At 39.4% G+C, this 26,848-nt stretch overlaps 1 protein-coding gene across 11 annotated transcripts in view; it reads left to right on the top strand.

Annotated features, from left to right (window-relative positions):
• Positions 1–26,848, top strand: part of LOC129733325 (tight junction protein ZO-1) — a 78,537-nt gene that overhangs the window by 8,119 nt on the left and 43,570 nt on the right. Inside the window, exon 1 of one of the 11 annotated variants that reach the window (XM_055695113.1) lies at positions 26,082–26,511. The exons of the other annotated variants lie outside the window; for them this stretch is intronic. Within the exon in view, the coding sequence (XP_055551088.1) occupies positions 26,210–26,511 (302 nt within the window). The 5' untranslated portion in view covers positions 26,082–26,209. Of the gene's footprint in view, positions 1–26,081; positions 26,512–26,848 lie in introns of those variants that run through there. 11 annotated transcript variants of the gene reach the window in all.

Raw genomic sequence — 26,848 nt, 5'->3', positions numbered from 1 at the left:
TAATTTTTCCCATCAATTTCCGGATACAGGATAGCATTGCAATCGGCCTAAAGGAGTTGTGATCAGAGGCTGGTTTTCCCGGTTTTTGGATGGCAATCACCTTCACTTGCCTCCAATTCTGCGGTACAATGTTTTGCTCCAGGAACTTATTGAACAAGTTCAACAAGCGCCTCTTGGCAGTGCCGGGTAGATTCTTCAACAAGTTGAATTTGATTCTATGTAACCCAGGTGCGTTATTGTTACAGGACAGGAGGGCAACTGAAAATTCTGCCATCGTAAAAAGTGATTCTATCGCGTCGTGACCCGGTGACGTATCACGAACAAAGTGTTGCGCAGGAACAGAGTCCGGACATACTTTCCTGGCAAAATCAAATATCCACCGACTTGAAGACTCCTCGCTTTCGTTGACCGTTATACGATTTCGCATTCTTCGGGCTGTGTTCCAAAGAGTGCTCATCGATGTCTCCCTCGACGTCTCGTTTACGAACCGACGCCAACACCCGCGTTTCTTTGCTTTAGCCAAGCTTTTAAGCTTGGTATCAAGCTCCGAATACCGTTTAAAGTCGTCGGCCTTGTCTGTATCCCGCGTATTTACGCGTCGGATCTTTGCTTGTAGACATCAGAGCACTCATTGTCCCACCACGAAGTAGGAGGCCGTTCTTTGATTGTTACGCCTGGATATTTTTTCGTTTGGGCTTGTAACGCGGCGTCGAGAATCAAACCCGCGAGGAGGTTGTATTCTTCAAGTGGTGAATGATGTTGAATCGACTCAACAGCTTCTGAAACCTTTTCCTCGTATAACTTCCAAACGATATTCCGTGTGAGGTCATACGAAATATCAATTGGTCGCGTGAGAGTTGACCTGTTAGTAATTGAAATTAGAATAGGCATAATGTGAAAGATTTTTCCTCTTTCTAGTCTTCCCAGGTTTCACATAGGATGTCTCCACTAGTGAATCGTCCGAATCGGTTTCATCAGTGGACAGTAGATCAAAGGGGTTTGAAGTAATGGGAGAGGTGGTCGCGGTCTTTTTAAGCATGTCAGCGTAAGAACGCTTAGAACGCTATTTGAGAGACCGCTTGATTTTATCCCTGCGCTGCATGTACAACGCGCATGTGGAGAGCTCAGGCTGATTTTCTCCGCAGTAAATACATTTTTCAGCATTTACACTGCAGGTAGCCTCAGCATGGGTCTCTCCACACTTGCCGCATCGTGTCTTATTGCAGCAGTAGGCCGTAGTATGACCTAACTGCTTACAATTAGTGCAATTCATAACACGGGGCACATACAGGCGCACAGGTAGACGCGTGGATCGACACGTGGCTGGGCAGTGCAGACCCGGCGAACGTAACCCGAAACGAGTCTGACGGAGTGTACACTTTTTTGCCGCCGACGAGCGACACTGACCGCAGTTGCTTACAATCAATGATCTTTACATCGGGCCATGCGGCGTTCCGATTCCGCTTTTCAGTATACACTTAACCGACAGACTCGAATCGGTCACGAGGCCGTCGATCTCCACGTCTTGAGCGGGTACATATACGCGGTATTCTCGGGTAAAGAGCTCGGAACAGGCTATATCGTTGGCCTGTTTTAGGTCATTGACCACAACACGGAGTTCGTTTGGTCTGACCTTTCAAATTTCGGTCACGGTCTTGAAACGTGACGTCAGGTCTTTGGAAATCTGCAAAATATTCAACGATTTCGATTTCGGCCCTGCTTTTGGCCTAAAGTACACAAAAAACAGCTGCCCGCCGCTCCGTCTGGATAAAGCCTGGGGCGAGGGGTGGCTGAAACAGGGTCAGAAAGGGGGTGATCAGGAGGGACAGGGTGGATGGGGTTTGGGGACGAAGGATCGGGGGGTGAGGGATCTACATGCATTGCGCTGAGGTAAGCGCAATAGGTCCGACAAGAAGCACATACCTCTTTCTTTGCGTTCTCGACGATGCTCGAGTTGTCTTCGACAGCACAATCACCAGATCACAGCCACACGCAGCAACACAGCCAAACAACAGCAAGTAGTGATGAACAGCAGCACAGGAAACCAAAGGCCCTGAGCGCGGGTTATAACACAAATATCCAGGGCAAACAATGCAGGATGAATCGGGCAAACGATGCCAGTTATGTAATGTTATGTAATATTTTGTCCGAGTTAAATTCCTCTGAAAAAAAACGCGGACTCGAAAAATCAATTGTAGAATATAGAAAAAATAGAAAAATTGAAACATCGTTTTTAAGTAAAAGTAAAAGTCCGATTGCAATTCAATTCAATAGCCACATATCGGGCAACTAGACCTATTAGAAATCGGTCCGACCATCTCTAAGTAAGTAAGTTTGGGAAGTCTTCGGAGCATGCTTCTTTGCAAAATTTTTGAACAACATATTTAATCACTATACAGTTCCTTAGTTAGGATCCTGGAGATACCAACTTTGTTTAAATCAGTTGTGTAGCTTCTGTGGTAATAAAATTTCGTGGTTTTAGGGTCTGATGGGGCAGCTAGATCTTCCATATAACACTAATTTTGTGAAAACGGTCTCCGAGAAAAGTGAGTGAGTTCAAGCAGCCTTTGGAATATGTTTCTTTTCATAACGTGATTTCACATTGTTATACATAATAGACAAATACATAGTCCGATTACAATAAAACTCAATACGGATTGGAGAGCCTTACATACACACACAGGAGATGTTCAGCTCGTCGAACTGAGTCGAGCGATATACGACATTCGGTCATTTTGTACCTTCGATTTTGCCAGTGATTGCTATTCTTTTTTAGAAGAAAGGCGAAACAGTTGACAAAAAATAATAATGGACTAGCTGACCCGGCAAACTTCGTACCGCCGCCATGAGTTTTATTGACTGTTGTATTGCAAAAGCTGAAATATCTAACTGCTGCTGAAAGACATACCCACGATATGTTTTAGCTCTGATTTATTTATAGTTTTTTTCAATCCAGCACTCGTAAAATTCTTAGCACCTTTCAACCATAATAAAATAATTTCAATACATTGCACAGTGGTTTAAAAGTCCATTTTTTTACGCGCTTAATTGATAACTCCACGTACGTTGGATATACAATTATGACGTCTTCAGCGAAAAAGGTGGGTAAGACCTCCTGCAACTTTTAATGCTATGAGATTTGTGAATAATCTCCCCAAAAGCTAGATGAAAAATTTATTTTTTTGCTCTATCGAGATACAGAGTTGGTGTCTTCGGTAAAGTTATAGGTAAAACCAATACGACCAACTTTGCTGAAGACAAAAAATTCGTATCTGCTACTCAAATTGGCTTAGAGAGTTTTTATTGAAAATAGACATGTCAAAACACATTTTTCAATGAAACATTTTTTTCTATTTTCTAGGCTTCACTATGTTCTACAAAGTTGTTAGTAGCATCAATATACACAACTGTCTGGAAGGTACTATATTCGTATTGTTTGAAAAACTATGAGTTATGGGCTTTTTTTATTTTTTTTTCGCCATATATCAAATCCCCGTTTCTTTCTTATGGGCAGATAGATGCAGATTCGGTAGTAAGCATTAGAAAGTATAACAATAGAACTTTCAAACGCTGGTGGTTTCGCTAGTCCACGACCTTCTGCTGATGAGTTGTGTTCATAACAAAAAACCTCGTTTTTACCCTCTTTAATGATTTAACCAGGTAAAATACTAATATTGTAAACCAAGATACCACGTAATAAGTTCGTATCTATGGTAACCATCCTACCAAGCGTGGTTCAAGTATTTCAGAACATGTAAATTGCATATGCTTGTTTTTGGTTCGCCTCGAAGGTTCTCAATCAAAAACAATGAACATAATACTAAGTTGATATCTGTAGAACAAGCAAAGAACGGAAATTGCAAGCAGGATAATAGCAAACATAAAACCACTATCATCAAATACAATTTAAGTGTTGCCTCTTGTTGAATTTTGTTTGGTGGTATTTATTTTTTTTAATACTATTGCATTCAGTAGTAACTATTAATTATTATTGTCGACCACCATGCAGTTGTCGGTTTCGACACATTCGAACTAGTAGCATCATAACATCTTTAAGTTTTAGTAAAGCGGGCAATGTATGCAGTTTGCGAGGATGCGAAAATGAACGGGAATAGAAGGTGTGACTTTTAGGCTTAGAAAAATTTTCCCTCGTCCCGTCTGGACGAAGGAGAATTTTTCTAAGCCTAAAAGTCACACCTTCTATTCCCGTTCATTTTCGCATCCTCGCAAACTGCATACATTGCCCGCTTTACTAAAACTTAAAATGTAAGTCATATGACAAAAATGAAATTAGTTCGTAAAGTAAATCATAACATCATCAAGTAATAGTTTCTCGTGATTTTTGGCCATCCGCGAATGGACGTTACTACGGGGTCTGATGAAGCAAGCAGCCAGTTTATCCAATAGCTTTAATATCTGTTGAATTAAAGTTTTGAAAATAACTTGACACATTCGTAAGGTAAATTCATGTACCTTTCCTTATTCTTGTTCGTTACTTCCTGAGCCTCTTCTAAAAGCTGGCGGAGTGAAACATTGAAATGGATGGTAACGGCCAACCCATGCATTAATACATTGTGGACGCTTGTTGGTAGATAATATCGCGGGTACAAACATACCAGCAGATGCTCAGTTGCACAACAGTAAATAAGTGTTCCCGAAGAGGCTCAGAATATGTTAGAGAAGTGGTTCGCAATCTTTTTGGGTCCGCGGCCCCTTTTACTAAACACAAAAAGCTCCGCGGCCGCCTTTGCGAAGCACAAAGAGCATTGCGGCCCCCAAAAAGAATTTCAGATACAAGATTGCAATACGAGGCTGCGTTTTTCAGTCTCATATTGTCCTGCAAGTCTAATTTGTTTCACGTCTTAGTCCTAATAGGCAGAATAATTGAAAATCCGCTTTCCCAAAGACACCTAGAAAGAAATTTTGATAGCCAAATTTACCAACAATTTCGCAGCCCCCCTAGATGAGCCTCGCGGCTCCCTTGCCGGCCGTGGACCCCCGGTTGGGAACCATTGTGTTAGAGGTTTATGGTAACTTTGCTTGTTCTACAGTTTTCAACTTAGTGTTATAATAGCACTTTCATTGTTTTTGATTAAGAACCTTCGATGTGAACCAAAAACAAGCATATGCAATTTACAGGTTCTGAAATACTTGAACCACGCTTGGTAGGATGGTCACCATAGATACGAACTTATTATTAATTGGTTAAATCATTTAACAATATTAGTATTTTACCTGGTTAAATCATTAAAGAGGGTAAAAACGAGGTTTTTTGTTACGAACACAACTCAACAGCAGAAAGTCATGGACTAGCGAAACCACCAGCGTTCGAAAGTGCTATTGTTATACTTTCATATGCTTACTACCGAATCTGCATCTATCTGCCCCTAAGAAAGTAACAGTGATTTGAAATATGGCGAAAAAAATAAAAAAAGCCCATAACTCATAGTTTTTCAAACAATACGAATAGACAGTTGTGTATATTGATGCTACTAACAACTTTGTAGAACATAGTGCAAGCCTAGAAAATAGAAAAAAATATGTTACATTGAAAAATGTGTTTTGACATGTCTATTTTCAATAAAAACTCTCTAAGTCAATTTGAGTAGCAGACACGAATTTTTTGTCTTCAGCAAAGTTGGTCGTATTGGTTATACCTATAACTTTACCGAAGACACCAACTCTGTATCTGGATGGAACAAAAAAATAAATTTTTCATCTCACTTTTGGGGAGATTAATCACAAATCTCATAGCAAGATGCAGAATGCATGGAGGTCTTACTCACCATTTTTGCTGAAGACCAGCGGCCTCGGGTCCACCTGTGCAACATGTGCACTGCACAGGTACCCTATTCCCAAATATTCGAGCACATGCAATTATCGAAATATTATAACCTATAAAAACAAGTAAGCATACTAGCGAAACCCTTCAATTTAAAGCATCAAGCACTTTGATTTGATTTTCTTATTTCATTTAAGGAAAAAGAACTTGAATAAATGTTTGGTGCACATGTGACGAAGTCAGTCACGCGACGCCCCTGCTGAAGACGTTATAATTGTATATCCAACGTACGTGGAGTTATCAATTTAGCGTGTCAAAATCGACTTTTAAACCACTGTGCATTGCTGAAAATGAACAGTCGTTCTATAAAATATTCTTAAGAAAATTATCACGTTATCTATTCAAATTTTCGAAAGCTTGGCTTAATGCAAATATAATAATAATCTTCCCTCCCCCCATTCTTACTGGAACAGATTTTATAAAAAGCTTTTGCAAAAAAATTGGAAATTGCAGACGTTTAAAATTGAACGGCAAGTTGGTAGGAGTAATCGGGATGCGCGGGTTAATACGACTTTTCCTTTGTAGTTTCCTGTCAGAATTGTCGCTTCAATGACATTTGCCATCGGGTAGTGGTGGCAATGCACCTGTTCGGTGGTAAATTTGAACTTGAACCTAAGAAGTAGTAGTATTTGAAAATATTCGAACATTTTTCTCTCAATTGAGTGTTTGAGTTACTATACTTTACTTTTCTTTTGTTCAAGACTCGTTTAAAGACTATGGAAACTAAGTGTGTAACTGACGATACGATAATTTATTCTGAAATATATGGGATGTCGAACGTCGTCGACAGAGCTTTTCTTAGGCAGACTTTTGCCTAAGAATGCAGTAAAAAACCTTACGAAAAAAAACCACTGCCAGCAACATAAAATCAGTTTGCTTTTGGAAAACACCTTTAACTTCTTATATGAGTATGTTATCTTGATAACGACACTTTAAATTGTTGACTACCTCGCGTAACCCAGTTTCACAGTAATCTTGCAATTCTTGCAACGGAAGGCGGGAAATATCAAGGGTTGGTTTTTAACGTTTTATAACTTTTGACGTAGGACTACGTCTAACCGCACTATATCAAGATGCATTCTGCGGAAACTAAAACCAAGGTGTAACGTTGGGATGAAAGATTTCAAACCGTAATACTGATGTTACCACATGATGGATTACAATAATCAATATGTCGTTGGATTGATAAAATGATGGACAATTTTGTGATTCTTCAGTTATCGATATCATTTCATTGTTAAACAGTGAAAATTTCATAAAAGTTTCAAGGTAGAATTTTCACGAACAATGTACCAATCACATGCGAGCACGCCTGGCACAGACTTCATGAGTAGACACCAACTGCCTGCCGTGATAGCCTGTATAGCAGTGGCAAAAAAAATTGACAGAATCTCCCCGTCTCAATAGATCAACTAATGTTCGCTTTTATGAGCCTAGACTATTTCGATGTCTTGAAGGTGAAGCTTTTTCGGAAAGTTCGTAACCACATCCGCTATCAGACAGTTTTACGTTCTGCTGTTAGAATGTTATTAAAACTGATGTCTTGAAGGAAAACATGCTGGCACAGGCAACAGTACTGCAGCGAGCAATGTATAAATAGAGCGCTGGTCACTCCTCGTCTATCAGTGCAGTAGAACTCGATATTCATTTGTGTGCAGCCAAGCCAAGTGAAGATTACATTGCCGCTGTCGACGCACAGTGGGGTGTGTTGGGTTAACGCGTAGGTATCGTTTTGCGATCTGGAACACAATCGAATTGCCGCTTAAATTTTCTTCTTCTCTTTGTTTCGTATAGTAGCAAATATCAGGATTCAATATGATTGAACGGGAATTCAATATAATAAGAACGGGTGCCGCCAAATACGCTGCGCCACCTGGGACAACAAAGTTCTGTACGTGTCGGTAGAGGCAGATAGCAGGGTATACAAATAAGTTCATTGAACAGATAAAATGCGTTGTTTATTTTTTAACTCTACACTGTGTTTTTTCTCATGTCCATTTTAAATTTTCTGTGAAAATACATTTTTGTTTAAAAACTGTAATTCTTTATCGTTATTTTTTTCCATGAACTTGTAGCTGCAGGAAAATTTTATTATGTAACATCTTTGCCTCTTGGTGATCGGAGAGTAAGCCATCGTTCACAAGACAAATAAATATTGTTTAATTTCTACTAAACATAAACGGTAGAGCAGATAGCAGGGTATATAAATAAGTTCATTGTACAGATAAAATGCGTTGTTTATTTTTGAACTCTACACTGTGTTTTTTCTCATGTCCATTTTAAATTTTCTGTGAAAATACATTTTTGTTTAGAAACTGTATTTCTATACCGTTATTTTTTTCCATGAACTTGTAGCTGCAGGAAAGTTTTATTATGTGACATCTTTGCCGCTTGGTGATGGGAGAGTAAGCCATCGTTCACAAGACAAATAAATATTGTTCAATTTCTACTAAATCGTACTCTATTCACGTCTCTATAGAAGCTTGCCTTCTCGCGTATTGAAGAAAATTGACAGTATTAGAATGAATGGTATTCATCAATGTTAAAGAGAATATTTTTTCTTCTAAAATAGAGTGCTGCAAATAAATAATCAAAATGCAGACCCCATCCGATTTTGAAAAACACGACAAGGCAGAATTTTCCTGTTGCCAAGATTGAACCATGCCAAAACTGAACGGTTCTCTATTCATGACTTTTCATCATAGATATTTCCACCAATGAACTAGTTTTAGTTCCAAGCCGTTCGAGGTGTCGCTTCATGAATTAAGGCTGACGAACTAGATACTTGATATTACTACCCGAGTATTTAGAGGCTTAGTACTGCTTAGATCATCGGTACATGTTCCGGTCATATTCCAGGAACCGGTTCCCCGGCTTTGGCAACATAAGGAACCAAAATACCCTTCTTTTAGAGGATGTTGAGCTTAAATTGGTTGAAATAATCAAGAAAACTAAGAAATGTGATTAGACATAATCGCTCGTTTTTGGCACATGTGTGTCAAAATCTAACCGTGCCAAAAGTAAAACGAGTTCAAATCAAACAGAGCCTCAAAGGAAATATAAAACTATTGTAGTCCTACGTCAACTATGCGGTCGTGTCTTGGATACCACCCTCCTACTATTTTTTAGTTGATCTTCGTTATTGTCGTGGCAACTGTCACGCAACTGCGAGGCACGAGGGTACATACAGACGTTTGAAATTTAACGGTAAATTAATAGGTAATATCGGGATACACGGAGCTTCTAATTTTTCGCTTCAGTGATGTTATTCGCGTTACGCGGCCTCCCCGGGCGAAGGTACGGGTTAACAAGGCTTTGTCACCGAACGACAGTTAAATACGCGAGCGGAACCGATAATCAAGGCGGACCAAGACTCCTGTTAGCAACGACTACCTGGCCTTTCCCGTTTTCTGCTAGTTGCCTTACTACAGCGAAGGCCTATGCGTCTGGAAGGGGGAAATAGGTTACGTTCTAAAGGATTTTCTATATACTATCAAGGATGACTCTGGCCTGATTAAGTCTTCTAGCTAGTGTCCTCGCTAATGTGGAGGTCTATGCTTCTTGAAGAGAAATCACAGAGTAATCACTTAGTAATATAGGAAGGTTCGGTCCGTCCAATGAAACGACTAAATTCAGACTAACCATAAACTTCGATTTTATTCAATTAAAATTTCCTTATATACTAATTTTACGCTTACAATTCAATATTTAAAAGTCAATGTATAATACAGTCTTAAAAGTACGGCAGCGTGGCTCGCGCCTCAAAACGCTGACCCTACGTAATTACTATTTTGTTGCCAATCGTTCTACCTGTGAGTGCATGGCTACTACATGCTACCTGCGGGAGCATTCGATTGAAATTTGATCTTCTGTTTACTTACGTTTTGAGTTTATTGGCGCTGCTCGCGCGGGTTATGGAATTTAATTTTATCGCGGCAGTAACAAGTGACATTAATACTTCATCTGTTTTTTGGGCAGATGTGCTGCTTCAGCACAGTGCAATTGAAACTCCGTAACATTATAGTTTTCAATACAACATTCAACAAATAATTGCAGGAATGCAATAGTGCCTATTCAACGAAACATACACAGAAACCAATGTTTTTGAGTAGCAAAAACTACACGTTCATTTTACCGGCTAATAGAATCGTTGCAGCATGAGTAAATATGATCTAAGTCAGTGTGCATTTTAGAGAAAATTGAACAGATTGATTAGATCCGAGCAATGGAAAATTAAATCATTGCATAGGTAGTGTTATTCTCGTTCTATCTTTTCGTTGAGCTGATGCATAAGACGGTTGCAATTGAGGATTGCAACGATTTTTGTGGGAATTTGTTGATAATTTGGCTTGACATATTTTCTAATGTTTCTACATTAGTGGGCCTATGTAGCTCGTTCGTGCTAAACCAGGGAGATCGCCTCAAAATCATTTTCAAAAGTTTATTCTGAATCCTTTGAAGTGTCTTCTTCCTGGTTGCACAACAACTTGTCCAGATGGGAACTGCATATAACATTGCTGGCCTAAATATTTGTTTGTAAATTAACAGTTTATTCTTGAGACAAAGTCTAGAAATCCTGTTGATAAGAGGATATAAACATTTGATATACTTATTGCACTTTGACTGGACATTTTCAATGTGCTCCTTGAAAGTAAGATTCTTATCATAAATTAGCCCTAAGTATTTAATTAAAGACCACACCGTTCATCTTAATAACGTGGTTATGGGTGGGTTTGAGAAATGAAACTCTTGGCTTATGAGGAAAAATAATCAACTGAGTTTTAGAAGCATTTGGGGAAATCTTCCATTTTTGTAAGTATGAAGAAAATATATCTAAACTTTTTTGAACCCGACTGCATATAACACGAAGGCTTTTTCCTTTTGCGGAAATGCTTGTATCGTCACAAACAGAGATTTCTTACAACCTGGTGGTAAATCAGGAAGATCAGAAGTAAAAATGTTATATAAGATTGGGCCCAAGATACTGGCACCACTGTTTGTGAGCTAACTAATAATACGTGCCCCGAAAGCTATCCGTTTAAGTTATTAATTTTTAAAAGAATTAAGTGGCCAAACTTGTTAAAAAGTGTCAAGTTGTGATCTGTGATGCTTTGTCTAAGTGAGAAAAGTGAAGGTTTTGTGAAAAACACAGTGTTCTTTGCGTGAAAATAATAATTTTTCCTCGAATTGCAATTGAAAATTGTAAGGCCAGCTAAGTTGCGTGAGTGTGAGTGCCCACTTTGTGCGTCGCGCTAACTAGCGGTTCGTTATTAACATGCGAAAATGGAATGCATGGCGGTGTGAGCGAAGAGAACGATAATATCTGGCGAGAGAGTGAAGAGAGTGGTGTTGCGCTGTGCTTGTCGGCGTTTGTTTCGCTGGCATAGGCATAACCAAAATAAAACAGATGAGTATAAGTTTTTGTATCAAACATTTTAAAAATGCATAGGCTCTGTGTGTAGTGGTTTTTAGCGGGTGTTGGACTTTGCCAGAAGTGTAAATGTGTCATCTGTTGGGTGCACAAAGTGTGGTAGCTTTTCGGTTGCGGGTAGTTTTTTTTTTATATTTACAAACCAGATTGTGCGGTGCACTCTCACAGGTCAAAATTGACAGTTTTACAATTTAGTTTCAAAATTTATCATTCGAGCATGACAATGCGGCATGCGATTGATGCATCGTCTACAATTGTGAGTCCTAGCAGGGCGGTGACATTTCATTCAGTTCTATGTTCTTGTTTTATGATTTTCCTAGCTTTTGGACAAATGTTGATACACATAAGTAACTTTTATTTAATTATGTTGAAATCGTTTTGGGCGTGAAAATAGTTCACGACAACTGAACTTTGATTGCAATTATTTTGGCATTTTAATAATAAATTTGGAACTCTGTTTTGTTTAATATGCTTATTTGCATTTTTTTTAAGTTTTTGGGCTATGAATGCATGGAACTTTGTCAGCTTTTATACTCAGTAGGTGTCTTTGGTGCGAAACGTCGTGTCGCGTATGCGTCGGTAGGAGAAAATGGAGCGGTCGTGCATAATGCCCCGGTGAAAAGCATCATCGGCCCGGGTGAGTTTTGTTTATCTAGGGGTTTTCGGAGTGTAGTGGGCACGCTATTGTTTGCTTCGGGGAGGTCAGCTCAGTTTCGCGCACGTTATTTTGACAGCGCTCAGTGTAACTATCTTAATACAGCGGTTTCGGAGTTCAATGACCATTACATCGTATAATGCTCGGGTGTGCCTTGTGGGTTTTTTTACTCGCTCTAACGGTTCTTTGAGCTGGTACCAGTAGTTTGCGTTCGGCGTGCGGTGCGTTTTACGAAATTCATTCGTTTCGAGGTAAATTTTAATAGTTCACGGGATGAAACGTGAAGTTTGGTGTGATACAGACTGTTAACGATTGGTTGCCGATGATACCTGGAAACTTCGATTCTCCTATATGCCGATACAGCGATCGTGATGCGGTTCTATTTATATCGTCTTCTGATGGCCGGTTGCGCAGACACCGAGAAATATCCATATCGGGCGCGAATTTGTGTAGAAAAGATCGCACCATCAACCTCGATGGATCCAGATCAATTCCTTTCCACTAACACTAATTCCTTCCTTTGATACTTGTGGATGATGCAGAGGATTCCTCGGTCTCTAGTAGCAACAAGTATTAAACTAACACTCCCGATATCCCTTCCTCTATTGATCTGCATTGGGCGTGGCCAGCTACGTTATTGACCAGTGGAAAGAAAAATCACCAGGAATTGTACACTGAAAATGGCTTGCTACTCCTAGGCACCATTTTGACGGTTCATTGTGCAATTTCAGCTGATTCTGGTCAATCGCGGGCAACACACGGGCGATCAAATATGCTATGCTATGCTATGCTATGCTATAAGATTGGGCCCAAGATACTCCCCTGAGGCACACCAGCTCTAACAGGCAATCTATTAGATTTACCTTTTAGATAGTTAACCTGGAGAGTGCGGTCAGTTAAATAACTTTGTATCATTTTTGTAAGGTAAAGCGGAAAACTGAAATTTGACATTTTAGCTATTAAACCTTTATGCCAAACACTGTCGAATGCCTTTTCTATATCTAGAAGAGCAGCTCCAGTCGAATAGCCATCAGATTTATAAGTTCGAATCATATTTGTTACTCCAAGTAACTGATTAGTAGTGGAATGCCCATGGCGAAAACCAAACTGCTCATTTGCAAAAATTGAGTTCTCATTAATATGTGTTATCATTCTATTAAGAATTATTCTTTAAAAAAGGTTACTAATAGAGGAAAGTAAACTAATTAGTCGATAACTTGATGCCTCAGCTGGATTATTTTCGGGTTTTAAAATTGGAGTGACTTTGGCATTTTTTCATTTCGTAGGAAAATGTGCTAGTGCAAAGCATCTGTTAAAAATTTTTACCAAGAAATTTAAAGAGTTTTCGGGAAGTCTTTTGATGAGGATATAGAAAATCCCATCATCTCCTGGAGCTTTCATGTTAGACACCAACTGATTTTTATTTAATAGAAGAACAAGAAGAAGAAGAGAAGAAGATATGCAATCAAAAACATTTTTGTATGTTATTACTTGCTCTGTAGGAATGAATTCGTAAAAAAATTTACGATCGAATGTAGTAAAAATCTTGCGAATCTATCTGGAAACGTTGTACGGTGGCATTTTTGTTTTAATTTTACACTCAGAGAACGACCTTGGCGCTGAGTAGTGTGTTGCTGCACTTCTTAAGAAGGCGTCCGTGTTGCGTTCAGTTATTCATACAGTTTTGAACTATCGTCGCAGAAGTTTTCAATAACATTGTACGATATTTCTTTCCTGATGTTAGAATACAAGTAAACATTCATACTTGTTTTATGCTAAGTTCCCCCTTACTTCTTAAAATGAAACAAGTATAAAAACCGGTGTGCTACAGACAAATATAGGTAACGTAACATCTATCGAGCCTTTCGTTCTGAAGACAAACTCATTAGAAATTCATTGCATATTGAGATGCTTTTCACGGGGTGTAATTAAAGATAAACTTGGAATGAATAGCGTTCACTGCTGGTGCATGCATATACCTAGAAAAGCAATTATGACCTACTTCACGAATATCCTTACATGTTTTTGGGTTACTTTTAGTAGTCATCTTCGCCAATCCGAGAAAAATTCATAGATGTATTTTTCTATGTTTCGAAAGGTATAGGTAGTCTAGTGCGTATAGTTTAATTAATTATTATATAGAATCTACTTTTCAAAGTCTTTCGCTCAGGGTTTTAAAAATTCAGCCGACACCGTAAAGTCAATTAAAACATCCAAACCACCTTTTCTGAAAAAACTGTAACAAATTTCAAAATCCTCTCAAATAACCATGTAAATTCAGCAATCCGCATTAATCCTACGAGAGTTCTAGGACTCGTTGAAAACGCGAAATTTTTGAAATCCGAGCAACTTTAGTTTGTATATATATAATGCACACACTCAAAATTTACTGCCGAATATCGTAAGCCTAACTCAAATTTCAGCACAAAATATCCGACATGTCGGTAGTGTTTCTGAATCACGATTTTCATTATTTCTTTGGTTAAACCGTGAGAGCTACTCTATGATCATCTCTTTAATCCTCTAGTGCCTAGTGCCGCCTTTAGACAGTCTTTAGTTAAACGTTTTAAGAGCTTCAATAAACACCTACTTTAAAAATATTTATAAAGATTCATAGTGTTTTTTTTTGCCTTTCTCCTAGAAAGGTATAGCAATCACTTGCAAAACCGAAAATATAAAAGTGCTCCAAAGGGCCGAATGGCATATATCATTCGACTCAGCTCGACGAGCTGAGCATTTTCTGTATGTATGTGTGTGTGTGTGTGTGTGTGTGTGTGTGTGTGTGTGTGTGTGTGTGTGTGTGTGTGTGTATGTGCAGATTTTTATTCTCACTCACTTTTCTCAGAGATGGCTGAACCGATTTTCATGAAATTAATTGCAAATGAAAGGTCTCGATGTCCCATAAGACCCTATTAAATTTCATTGTAATCAGATTTTTAGTTTAGAGGTTATGTATCAAAATGTAAAAATCATGAAACATCATTATCTCGAAAACTACACAACCGATTTGAACAAAATTGGTTTCAAATGAACGGGCTACCTGAAAAACCCTTAACTTTTGAATTTCATGAAGATTGAACTTGTGGTTTGAAAGTTATAACAAGAAACGTGTTCTGAAGACTGTTTAATTCACTCATGTTTCTCAGAGATGGCTGGTTAAATTTTCCTAAAATCAGAGTCAAATGGAAGGTCTAGTTGCCCCATAAGACCCTATTGATTTGTTTTGCAATCGGACTATTACTTTGCCTGTTATGTTAAAAAATGTGAAATCCAGCTATGAAAAGGAACATATTCCGAAGATTACTTGGACTCACTCACTTTTCTCAAAGATGGCTGACCCGATTTCCACAAAATTGGTGTCAAATGAATGGTCTAGCTGCCTCATAACACCTTATTGAATTTTACTCTAATCGAACTGTAACTTCGTCTGTAATGTACCGAAATGTGAAAATCATGAAACTTCATTATCTCAGAAACTACACAACCGATTTGACCAATATTATTATCAGAAGAGCGGGCTAGTTAAGGGTTAACTGATGAATTATGATTGAACACGTGGTTTCAAAGTTTGGCTGCCCTGGGAACGTACATTTCATTTGATTATAATTGAACTTAACCCACCGTTATGTATTAAATTGTTAATAAAACAACGAAAGTCTATTATCTCAAAGATTACATGACTTATTTGAACATAACTAGTGTCATACGAACGAGTCATCTCTCAAACTTACAAATAACAAACTTCATAACAATTTGATATGTATGTGGCTCAAAAGTTATGGAAAGAAAAGAAATTCAAAAAATATTTGAAACTATACCTGCTTTGATCGATATATGTGGCCTCAACATAATTTAAATGTGGTGTCGTACTATTTGAACGTTCCAAATTCATTGATTCCTTGCGATGTGTTTAAAGTCTGCAAATGCACGACGTATCGGCCATAGGATATGATCAAAGTCAAATAACAAATCGTTTGAAATGATTGGTTTTATCGAAATGGCAACGTCCTCGGCTGTTGGCTTCTGTACATCGCCTTAATTCTGAATATATTCATATTGGGTGGTATTCGGTCATTTTCAGCAGATTTTCTGGCATCAATCTGACACAGGAAATACCCATATTGGGAGGTATTTAGTTATATGGTTTTTTTCCAGAAACTAAAAGTGGTCGTCTTTAAATTCAAAATAGTGTCCAGGGTTAATGTTTGGTTTCTATGCATCATCTCGATTACGGAAATATCCATATTGAGCATTATTCGGTCATTTTCGACTGTTTCCTAGAAGTTGCCATTAAGCAATTCAAAATGGTGCCTGACGTCAATTATTAGCTCATTGCATCATTCTGGTTCCAGAGACACTCATATTGGATGGTATTTGGTTATTTTAGGCTTTTTTTCACAAACCGGAAGTCGCCGTCTTGGATTTCAAAACGGTATTTAATATAATTTCTGGCCTCTGAGCGTCATTCTGGTTGAAGAAACACCCATATTGGGTGTTATTCGATCATTCTCGGCTGTTTCCCAGGAACCGGAAGTCGCCAACCTAGAATCCAAAATGGGGTCTGTGGTTGATTTCAGCTGCTGTGTATCATTCTAGACCCGGAGATACTCATGTTAGACGGAAATCGGCCATTTTTGGCTGTTTTCCAGAAACCAGAAGTTGCCATTACACAATTCATAATGGTGTCTGAGGTTAGCTTCACTCTGAGGTTAGCAAAACTCTGGCTCCGGAGATACTCATATTGGGTGGTATTTGGTCATTTTCAGCTGTTTTTCTGAAACCGGAAGTCGCCATCTTAGAATTCAAAATAGTATCTGTGGTCGATTTGAGCTCCTGTGCATCATTTTAGATCCGGATATTATTATATTGGGTGGAAATCGGCCATTTTTGGTTGTTTTCCAGAAACCGGATGTTGCCATCTTACAATTAAAAATGTTGCCTGAGGTCGATTATGGAACATATTTGTTTCCTCTAAAAGCATTCTCATACAAAATTTGGCTGTATTTTCTTGATTGGTTCTTGAACTGTGCGAAATTTGTGTTTCATTTGTATGGGACCCCTCCCTTATAGAAAAGGGAGGGGTATCAAGCCATTATGCACATATTTGTTACCTTGAAAAATATTCACCTGCCAAATTTGGTTCCTTTTAGTTGATTAGTTCTCGAGATGTGTAAAAATATGTGTTTAATTTGTATAGCACCCCTCCTTACCAAAAGAAGGAGGGGTGTCAAAGCATTATGGACATATTATTTACCACTAAAAACATTTACCTGCCAAATTTGGTTTCATTTAGTTGATTAGTTCTCGAGATGTGCAGAAATTTGTGTTTCATTTGTATGGAACCCCTCCCTTTCAGAAAAGGGAGGGGCGTCCAACTATTATGGACATATTTGTTACTCCTTAAAACATCTGTTAAGTGTACAACACTGCTACCTACTGGTCCCTATTCACACGGGCAACACTGAATAGTATATAGCAGCATAAGCTGCCAAATGAAATTTCTTTCTTATTGTAACCTAAAAGACATTAAACACGTTTTTCTGAGTTTATACTAAAAATCGTTTTACCGAGTTATTTTATTTCGTTGGCCTTCCATAACTCTGTTAGGTTATAGGCCCAGTGTTTCGGACATCCCGTAAATGGAGAATAGTATTTTCGCGATGGATAACGATGGAAAAACGGAACGCGTTTATATGTTCGACGGTAGTAATTTCATGGCGTGGAAGTTCCGCACACAGGTGCTGCTTGAGGAGCATGACCTGTTTGAGTGTGTGGAGATGGAAGCCGAGGAAATTTTGGAAATGCAAGACCAACCGGGCGACACGCAGCAACAGAAAGACGGGAAGCAGAAACTGCGAGAGAAGCGACGTAGGCAGGACCGGAAGTGTCGATCACTATTGATCTCCCGGATTAATGACACTCAACTCGAATACGTCCAGGAAAAGAAGACCCCTAAGGAAATTTGGGATGCGCTCAAACGTGTATTCGAGCGGCGGAGCATCGCAAGTCGAATGCATTTAAAGCGTCGAATGCTGGGTCTGAAGTTCGAGGACGGTTCGCTTCATGAACATTTTTTATGCTTCGACCGGCTCGTTAGGGAGTATCGTGCAACCGGGGCGGAGATGGAGGAGCTTGACATTATTTGTCATCTGCTTATTACGTTGGGACCATCATTTTCGACCGTGGTAACGGCCATCGAGACCATACCGGAAGTTAAACTTAGCATCGAGTTCGTTAAATGACGGCTGCTTGATGAAGAGGTTAAGCGCAAGGGAATAGGTGATGAATCCAGCACCCCTAAAAGTGATTCTGCTGCATTTTCCTGCAGAAAGCAAGAGAAGAAGAAGAAAATCTTTAAATGCTTTGGATGCAAGCAAGAAGGCCACAAGCTGGCGGATTGCACGAAAAAGAAGGAAAATAGAACCAAAAATGTAAAACGGAAATCTAGAGCGTATTTAGGTAAAAAAGCAGGTACATGTTTTGTGGGATTGACCGGTGAAGTTTTACCGAACGAAATAGACCGGTTGAAATGGTTCATCGATTCCGGCTGCTCGGATCATCTTGTAAATGATCGGGTGCTATTCGACAAACTCGAGCCATTAGCATCTCCAGTGGAAATTGCCGTAGCGAAGAGCGGAGAGACAATTTTAGCGAAGCACTCGAGAACAGTAAAAGTGTTGGCCCTCGTTAAAGGTAAATTCACCGAGTGTTGTGTAAACAACGTGCTTTTCGTACTGGAGCTGCTTTGCAATCTTTTCTCCGTAATGAGAGTCGACCAAATCGGGATGAAAGTGACGTATCAAAACGGCAAAGTGTGGATCCATAATGGATCAGAGCTCGTCGCGTGTGGCTCACGATATGGAAAACTGTATCAGCTAGATTTCTTTACGGATAAGCGCGTCGCAAGTGAATCACTCATGTCATGCGGAAGAATCTCGAAAGATTTGGAACTGTGGCACCGTCGGTTCGGCCACTTGAATACAAAAAGCATTGAGAGGCTGGTTCGGGATCAGATGGTTGTTGGCTTGAAACCATTCAGCGGTAATGCAGACAGGCAAATCGTCGTGTGTGACCGGAAAACAGACCCGGAAACCGTTCGCGGTACGTGAATCGAAACGTTCGTCGCGGGTGCTGGAGTTGATACACTCCGATGTATGCGGGCCAGTGACGCCGATTGGCCTTAACGTGGAAAAATATTTTGTTACTTTCATAGCCGACTGGAGTCATTTTACCATGACGTTTATTATCGCGACCAAGAACGAAGTTTTCGAGTGTTTTCGGCAATACGAGGCTTACGTGACGGCTAAGTTCGAGCAGCGGGTAAGTCGCCTTCACTGTGACAACGGCGGAGAATACAGAAGCAAAGAGTTTGAATGCTTTTGTAAAGCAAAGGGCATTCAGGTCGAGTGGACGGTTCCTTACACTCCGGAACAGAACGGCGTCAGTGAGCGGATGAACCGCACTTTGGTCGAGAAAGCGAGATCTATGCTGCAGGATTCGCAAATAGACAAGCGGTTTTGGGGACAGGCTGTTCAGACTGCAGCCTACCTGGTTAATCGCAGCCCTTCAGCTGCGCTGCATTCTAATGTAACGCCATTCGAGCTCTGGGAAGGTCGGAAACCTGACGTCAGCAAACTGCGCGTGTTATCCTATGTTCGTGCATATACCGAGGGAGCATCGCAAAAAGTTAGATGCAAAGGCTTGGAAGGGAATTTTTGTGGGATACACGCATAACGGTTACCGCGTATGGGACCCTAGAGCAAAGAAGATAGTTCACGCGCGTGACGTGGATTGTATCGTAGAAAAGATAATTGAACCGAAAGGAAGTAAATCACGTAACGGTTTTGTTAGAATCCCATTAGTCCAAGAAAGTCCTGAAAACAGTTATGTCGAGGAAGAAACCAATGATCCAGATTCTGATGCATCGAGCGATGAATTAGGAAGTTTCGAAGACGACGATACGACAGAACCTGTCTCAAATCAGGAAGTAGAGGAAAGAAGACCGCAACGGCATCGAAGTGCCCCTGCGTGGCATGACGACTTTGAGGTGGAATACGCTGGGTACGCGCTTAACGCGATGAACTACGTCGAGAACCTGCCAACGACCGTTGCTGAAGCTAACAAGCGGGACGATTGGTGTAAATGGGAGGCTGCCATGATGGACGAAATGGACTCCCTTTTAAAGAACAAAACCTGGCACCTGGAGAAGTTACCATCAGAACGTTCGGCTATTACAAATAAGTGGGTGTTTCGCATTAAGCGGGGACTGAACGGCGAACCCGATCGCTATAAAGCTCGGCTGGTGGCAAGGGGCTTTAGTCAGAAATATGGCTTCGACTACACGGAAACTTACTCGCCCGTCGCTAAGCTTGATAAACTGCGAACGGTGCTTGCTTTGGCCAATAATAGGAACATGGTGGTCCACCAAATGGATGTGGCCACGGCTTTCCTAAACGGGAAACTCGACGAGGAGTTATATATGGTACAACCCGAAGGGTTCGAACGTTCTGGTAATTTGGTGTGCCGATTGGACAAATCGTTGTATGGCCTTAAGCAAGCCTCGAAGGCATGGAACGATCGTTTCGATGGCTTCATAGTGAAACGACAGGGGTTTATTAAAAGCGCAAACGACCAGTGTTTGTATGTGAAGCAAATTGGGAAGGATACGGTAATCCTTGTTATTTATGTTGACGACGTAGTGGTTGCGGGGTCCACCCTCCAAGTAGTCGAAGCTGTAAAGCAATCTTTAGCAACGGAGTTCCAGATGACCGACGGTGGTGAGACTCGATGTTTCCTCGGAATGCGCATCGATCGCGATGTTAAGACAAGGATAACGAAGATCAGTCAGAGGCATTTTTTGGAAGGCCTGCTTTGTAGGTTCAGCATGAACGAATGCAAGCCTGCATCGACACCGTTGGAAGTGCGGCTTAAGCTTGAGAAGGGAACTGAAGAGAGGTGAACGAGGCAGCCGTACAGGGAGTTGGTCGGCTGTCTGACTTATGCGTCGTTAACAACAAGACCAGATTTGGCATCAGCGGTCAATTATTCCAGCCAAAGTTGCCCAACAGATGATCATTGGGTCCACCTGAAGAGAGTACTTCGGTACATTAAGGGCACTCTTGATCTGTGTCTGGTATACCAAGCGGATGAAGTTGCAGCGGTTCTGAAGGTATATTCAGACGCCGATTGGGCGAATGACACATCAGATCGTAAATCGATTAGTGGTTGTGTGTTCAAGGTGCTGGGGTGCACCATTGGCTGGATCACTCGGAAGCAGAAAACAGTGTACCTCTCGTCCACCGAAGCGGAACTGAATGCTTTGTGTGTTGCAGCGTGTCATCAGCTGTGGCTTACTCGTCTTTTAGAGGACCTCGGACTCGACTGCAGAAAGCCAACTATCTTCTACGAGGATAATCAATCCACTATAAAGATCATGGAGAACTCAAAAGAGTTTGGGCGTTTGAAGCACGTCGACGTGAAGTTTAAATTTTTGAAGGACCTGGTTGGAGAAGGACGGATTCGCATCGAGTATCTTCGTTCAAAGGACAAACCAGCGGACATCATGACAAAGGGTCTACCAGTTTGTGCTTTTCGGCGTCATCGTCTAAGCATCGGTTTGATAGGTAGCAATGGTTGAAGGAGGGTGTTAAGTGTACAACACTGCTACCTACTGGTCCCTATTCACACGGGCAACACTGAATAGTATATAGCAGCATAAGCTGTCAAATGAAATTTCTTTCTTATTGTAACCTAAAAGATATTAAACACGTTTTTCTGAGTTTATACTAAAAATCGTTTAACCGAGTTATTTTATTTCGTTGGCCTTCCGTAACTCTGTTACCATCCACATGCCAAATTCGGTTTTACTTGCTTGGTTTGTTCTTGAGTTGTGCAGAAATTTATGTTTCATTTGTATGGGACCCCTCCATTCCAGAAGAGGGAGGGGTCTCAAACTATCATAGGAACCTTTATCGGCACCAAAAACCCATACATACAAATTTTCACGCCGATCGGTTCGGTAGTTTTCGAGCCTATATGGATCAGACAGACAGACAGACCGGACTGCATTTTTATATGTATAGATTACAACATCAATTTTTTAGAACCTAAAGAGTGAATATACATTCATTGGATTGAAGCGTTCGTGTAAATCTATTTAAACAATTAATAAGTTTGAATGAGAAAGGCTGGGTCTGGCCGCTAGGTGGATTAATTTAGGTTTTCGAAGTCCATTTAAAAACTAATTTGGACACTAGAGATTTACACAACTTTCGCAAATACTATATATTTTCGTTTTCATATTTTTACTCTAATACTATTGTGAATTTTTGTTCACAATATTGCCTGGAAACACTTAGCCCCAAGCAGCACTTGCAACATGTTTTCAAATGAGACTACTCAATATTTGTTGTTTTAAAACTTTTTTAACGGTGCAAGAAACTTTTTCGGTTACTCTGAAGATATATCAAAGAATTTAGCAACATGTTGTTATTTACGTGTATCATTCTCGTAACTGAAAACTAGAAATTGCTCAATAGTTTTCTGCAATCTATTGCCAACTGCATATTTCATGATGCTTTTAAATAACGATAATGTCACATGATGTTGCATATTGTTGTTTCACAAACGTTTTCTTCTAAGGAAAGCAAACTAGTGATGAAAATGTATAGCAACATCTTGTTGAACCATATATTTGCTAAAATTACCACACAGTAAACAGCCATCACTAACATAAACGAATGATAAATGATTATTGTTGGAAATATGGTTTTGTTATTCCATATTCCGCATGATTAACACTGCAAATCCACTGAGCAAGGTTTTCTGAACTATCGTTTCCCAAAACATTGTTTATAATTTGGCGAGTTTGAATCATAAAATTTCTTTTACAACACTTTATAAAAGGCGCGTGAATAATTACGAAGTAAATACATTTTTTGCACGGTAAATTTTGAATCGCAGGTGGAAAAACATGCTTATCAGAAGCGTCAGTAGAGTCTGATATATTTGAGGTTTTTAATAATGTATGTAGTTATATTATACTTCGCGACACCATCACCGAAGAGTAATGACAGTAATGGTAAACAAACTTAACTTTATTTCTCCTCTCTTTTCTTCCTATACTGCAGCGGCTATCGATGCAGATGATGATTCACATAGCACTGTTAGTTGCATATAGGCTCCACCTCCTGCGCTTTTTCGGTTATTTACAAGTAGGGTTTGCAATCCCGGGAACGATTCCCCGGGAATTGCCTTTTCCTGGGATTCCCGGATCCCGGGAATAGGAATATTGATTCCCGGGATCCCGGGATTCCCGAGCTCCTCGGAAAATTTTCCATACAATATTGCAATAAAACTAAATATCGTATCAAAACACGAAACTTACGTCGTAGAAGTGTAGAGCAGCTTCATAGTGTGCATTATACGAAGCATATATTTGCTTGAAACGACGATCAATATTTGCTTGCCGTGTAATATCAAATTACTTGCTTAATTTATTTGTCAAAAATATATGCTGTCTTATTCAGTAAACGATAAATTAAGAAATATTTTCTTCGTCTCATTTTTTTTTGCTAGTGACTAAGCTACTACTACTAAGCGGATAGTTGCTTGATTTATTCTTTGTTTATTGACAAAAAATTTTGAAACCTGGAAATTGATAAAAAAAATTAAAACCCGTAAATCAATGCGACCAGAAATAAATAAATAATAAAACTCAGTCAGTGTAACTTGGGTCGTGGCCGCGATTTCACATTAATTACGAAGGCATTCAAATGCTCTAAAATCTGGCTAAAAAAAAGTATTGGACTCTCCAGTTTCTCAGTTCTTCTTCTTGGAATCGGTGATTTAGAAGTATTTCAGAAATCAGACACCAGCGGTGATTCAGCGATTTTAAGCAAAGATTTACGGAAGGGAACTAAATTATTTGGGCCTAACGTAAAATTGTCAGCGGAACTGAGGCGATTGATAGACGGTTGTTCGAGAATTTCTGGAATGAACTTGAATAAATTTTGTTCTTCAATTGATAAATAAATTGTAAACGATTGTTTGAAACTTTTTATTAATAAACTTTATTTGAAATCTCATTTTTGCTAAGGATTTTTTCCTTTCCCGGTTCCCGGGAATTCCCGGGAAATGAGATTTTTCATTCGGGAATATTGCAAACCCTATTTACAAGTTGAATAAAAGTAACGGATGCGATTTATTAGAATCTTTGAATGCTGCATTGAGAGTTGCATTTGCTTCATTGCAACAATGCGTGCTGCTTGGGAGTACGACTTACGCCTGTACTCAAGAAGCGTGAATTCTGCGGCGATCGGCACCCTAATGTACTGCGATCTGCTTAAGATCTCATCGAATAGAGCTCCTCACTTAAATTAGAACTCTAGCGAGTGATTTTTTGTTTGCTTGACGCGACAGCGAAGAGAAAAGAGCAAAACTTAGTAGATAAAAATTGTTGGACTGAGACATTATATATCTTCAGTGGCCGTTTCAGTCAGACGATATTCTTGGATTGATCGGTCCGCATTTATCCACGTGTTGCTTGCTATTGATTGTAGAATTTTGTCGGTGCCGCGAACAATTGAAACTTTTCTGTGAAAACAATAAATTACGCGTTTAATCGTTAACCGGTAGACTAAGATGCTATATTGTGGTGTTATTAACTGTTACTGATTTGTGAAGTGATAATTATTTGCTCCAACAGTGTCCCAAAAATACTCAACGTGTTGTAAAAATAGAGCGCGGTTGAATGTGTATCGAGGCAATGTTTATTTTCTCAGTTGCTTGCTGTTGTATAGCGAGAAATTCGAAAATTAATATTTCAGTAGTATTAAATAAATGGTTCGAACATTTTTACGTGATAATAGTATAGTCATTCAATGATATGTGCTGCTTGAAAATAGAAAGATAGTTTTTCCGAAAAAAAGAAAAAAATGCAAAAACAAGATAATAAAACTGCGCGTTGAACAATACACTTTTTATTTCACGTTTATCTTGTAGGTAATACAAATTAAAAAACAAAAATTAAGAATGTGCATTTAATAACTATGGTATTGGTATCTAAAACAGATTATGTAAAACATGTATGCTATTATAAGTATATTTAGATTGTTAGTAATTAGTCCCCTGTCAGCTTTTTTTTGACAAGTTCCATATTTTGAATGAACAATCTTTCATCTGATATAACGCGATGGCTTTCCGTTCATACTCATTAAATTTTTCAGCAATCATTCGCGTGCCACTGTTCTTAAGTACTAGGGCAAATGAAGAAAGGGGCAATTCACTGTATAGCAAAAGATGGAATCCGCTTGCAGAGCCGCAGTTTTGTTTTCTTTAAAATCAGTGCAGGAGTGGAGTGAAAAGAGGTCAAGAAAAATCATATCAAGCATGCTAATAATGTTACCCGATTCGATTCTCAGTGAGTGGTCGGCTGCTTTGGAGAGATAGCAATTAAGCAATAAACAGTGTTCCCGCTCATGTGTTCGCCGCATACGAAATATCGATGTTGAATTTATGAGACTCAATTTGTAATTCTGTTCTGAGCAGTTAATAATTAGGTAGAAAATGTCCCTTTGCATGTTCTTGTAATTTCTGAGAATACGCTTCTGCATTAGTTTCTTGCATCTAAACTATTGTTTTCAGGCAACACGTTCTGTTATTTTATAAAACTCGCTGACTCGAAAAATACTTCAAATTCGGATTTTCTTTTATTTTATTTGACATCGAATTGATAGGAAGCAATGTGATGCGAATGTTCTATTTTTATAACAGTACGAGCGACGAATTTTCACAGTAAGCAGTTCGATGCATTTTCCTGTTCTTAGTGCGTCAAAAGAGCAGCGACAAGAAATAATATTCTACTGATTCGTAACAATTCACACTTTTGGGTGACATTAATTGACATACTTGAGGCTATGCGGCAGAGTACCTAACTTTAAAATTTACGGTTTATGTCTAATGTTGTAAATTTCTTTACTTTTCATACAGAAGATAAGAGAGTTACTTTAAGAAGTCGGTTTTCGCACTTTTACAGTGCTAAAAAGTTGGTCTTAGCACAGATTCATTCCAATGGTAATAACAGCACACATGTTTTATTCGAAATATTAAACCCGAAATAATTTCGTTTCTCAGACTTGTTCAAATCTTCGGCTTGTTGAAAACAACGTTTGTTATAACAACAAACAAGAATTCTATTAGAAAATAATTTCAAATTATGGTATACCAAAGCAGCTCGTATTGACAGCGTAGATAGGGTTTATTATCGGTGCCCGATTAGGTAATGATGGAGTATCAAAGAACCATAAAGCAGTATTCGACTGCCTCTCAGCAAGCGGTATTATCCACTCCGAACGGTATGTCATGTTACACGGTGCCAGAGTTCGCCGGAGACGATGAAGATTCAGATAGATGGAACGATACCCTTACTACAAGCACCACGGTCAATGGAGAAGATCATGAAGCCATTGACATGTCAGTTTCCGCAACGATCGGGGCATTCCATCCGCCGAATGGCCCACCTCAACTTGGCTATTTTGTTCCATTGACACCGGTGTTTTTCCGAAGTCCGCAGTTTAGGAAAAGGTATGAATCATTGTTTTGAATTGGTTTCCAAATATAAATATGAAATAATAAGTGTGAGGTATAGTAATTATTCCGTCAGAAAAATTAATAAATTTAACGGCTTCGTCTTTTACTTTTTGGTTGGGCTACACTCCGCAATCGGAACACAGACTCCGGGGGGAACTGTTTAGTGTACAGGACGATTGCGCTACGATCCTACTGACACTTACAGACTCTCCCGTCCCGAGCCGGGAGTCGGGAGAGACTGTGAGTGTCACTGACTGGCTTGTTAGACTAGCGTCGTACTGCAAGACCAGCTTCGATGGTTTTCAGTTTTACAGATTAGTTATTTTTTCAT

Source organism: Wyeomyia smithii, chromosome 3 (genome assembly GCF_029784165.1).
Source record: "Wyeomyia smithii strain HCP4-BCI-WySm-NY-G18 chromosome 3, ASM2978416v1, whole genome shotgun sequence".
NCBI lineage: Eukaryota > Metazoa > Arthropoda > Insecta > Diptera > Culicidae > Wyeomyia > Wyeomyia smithii.
This window is presented reverse-complemented; position numbering and strand designations above follow the sequence as displayed.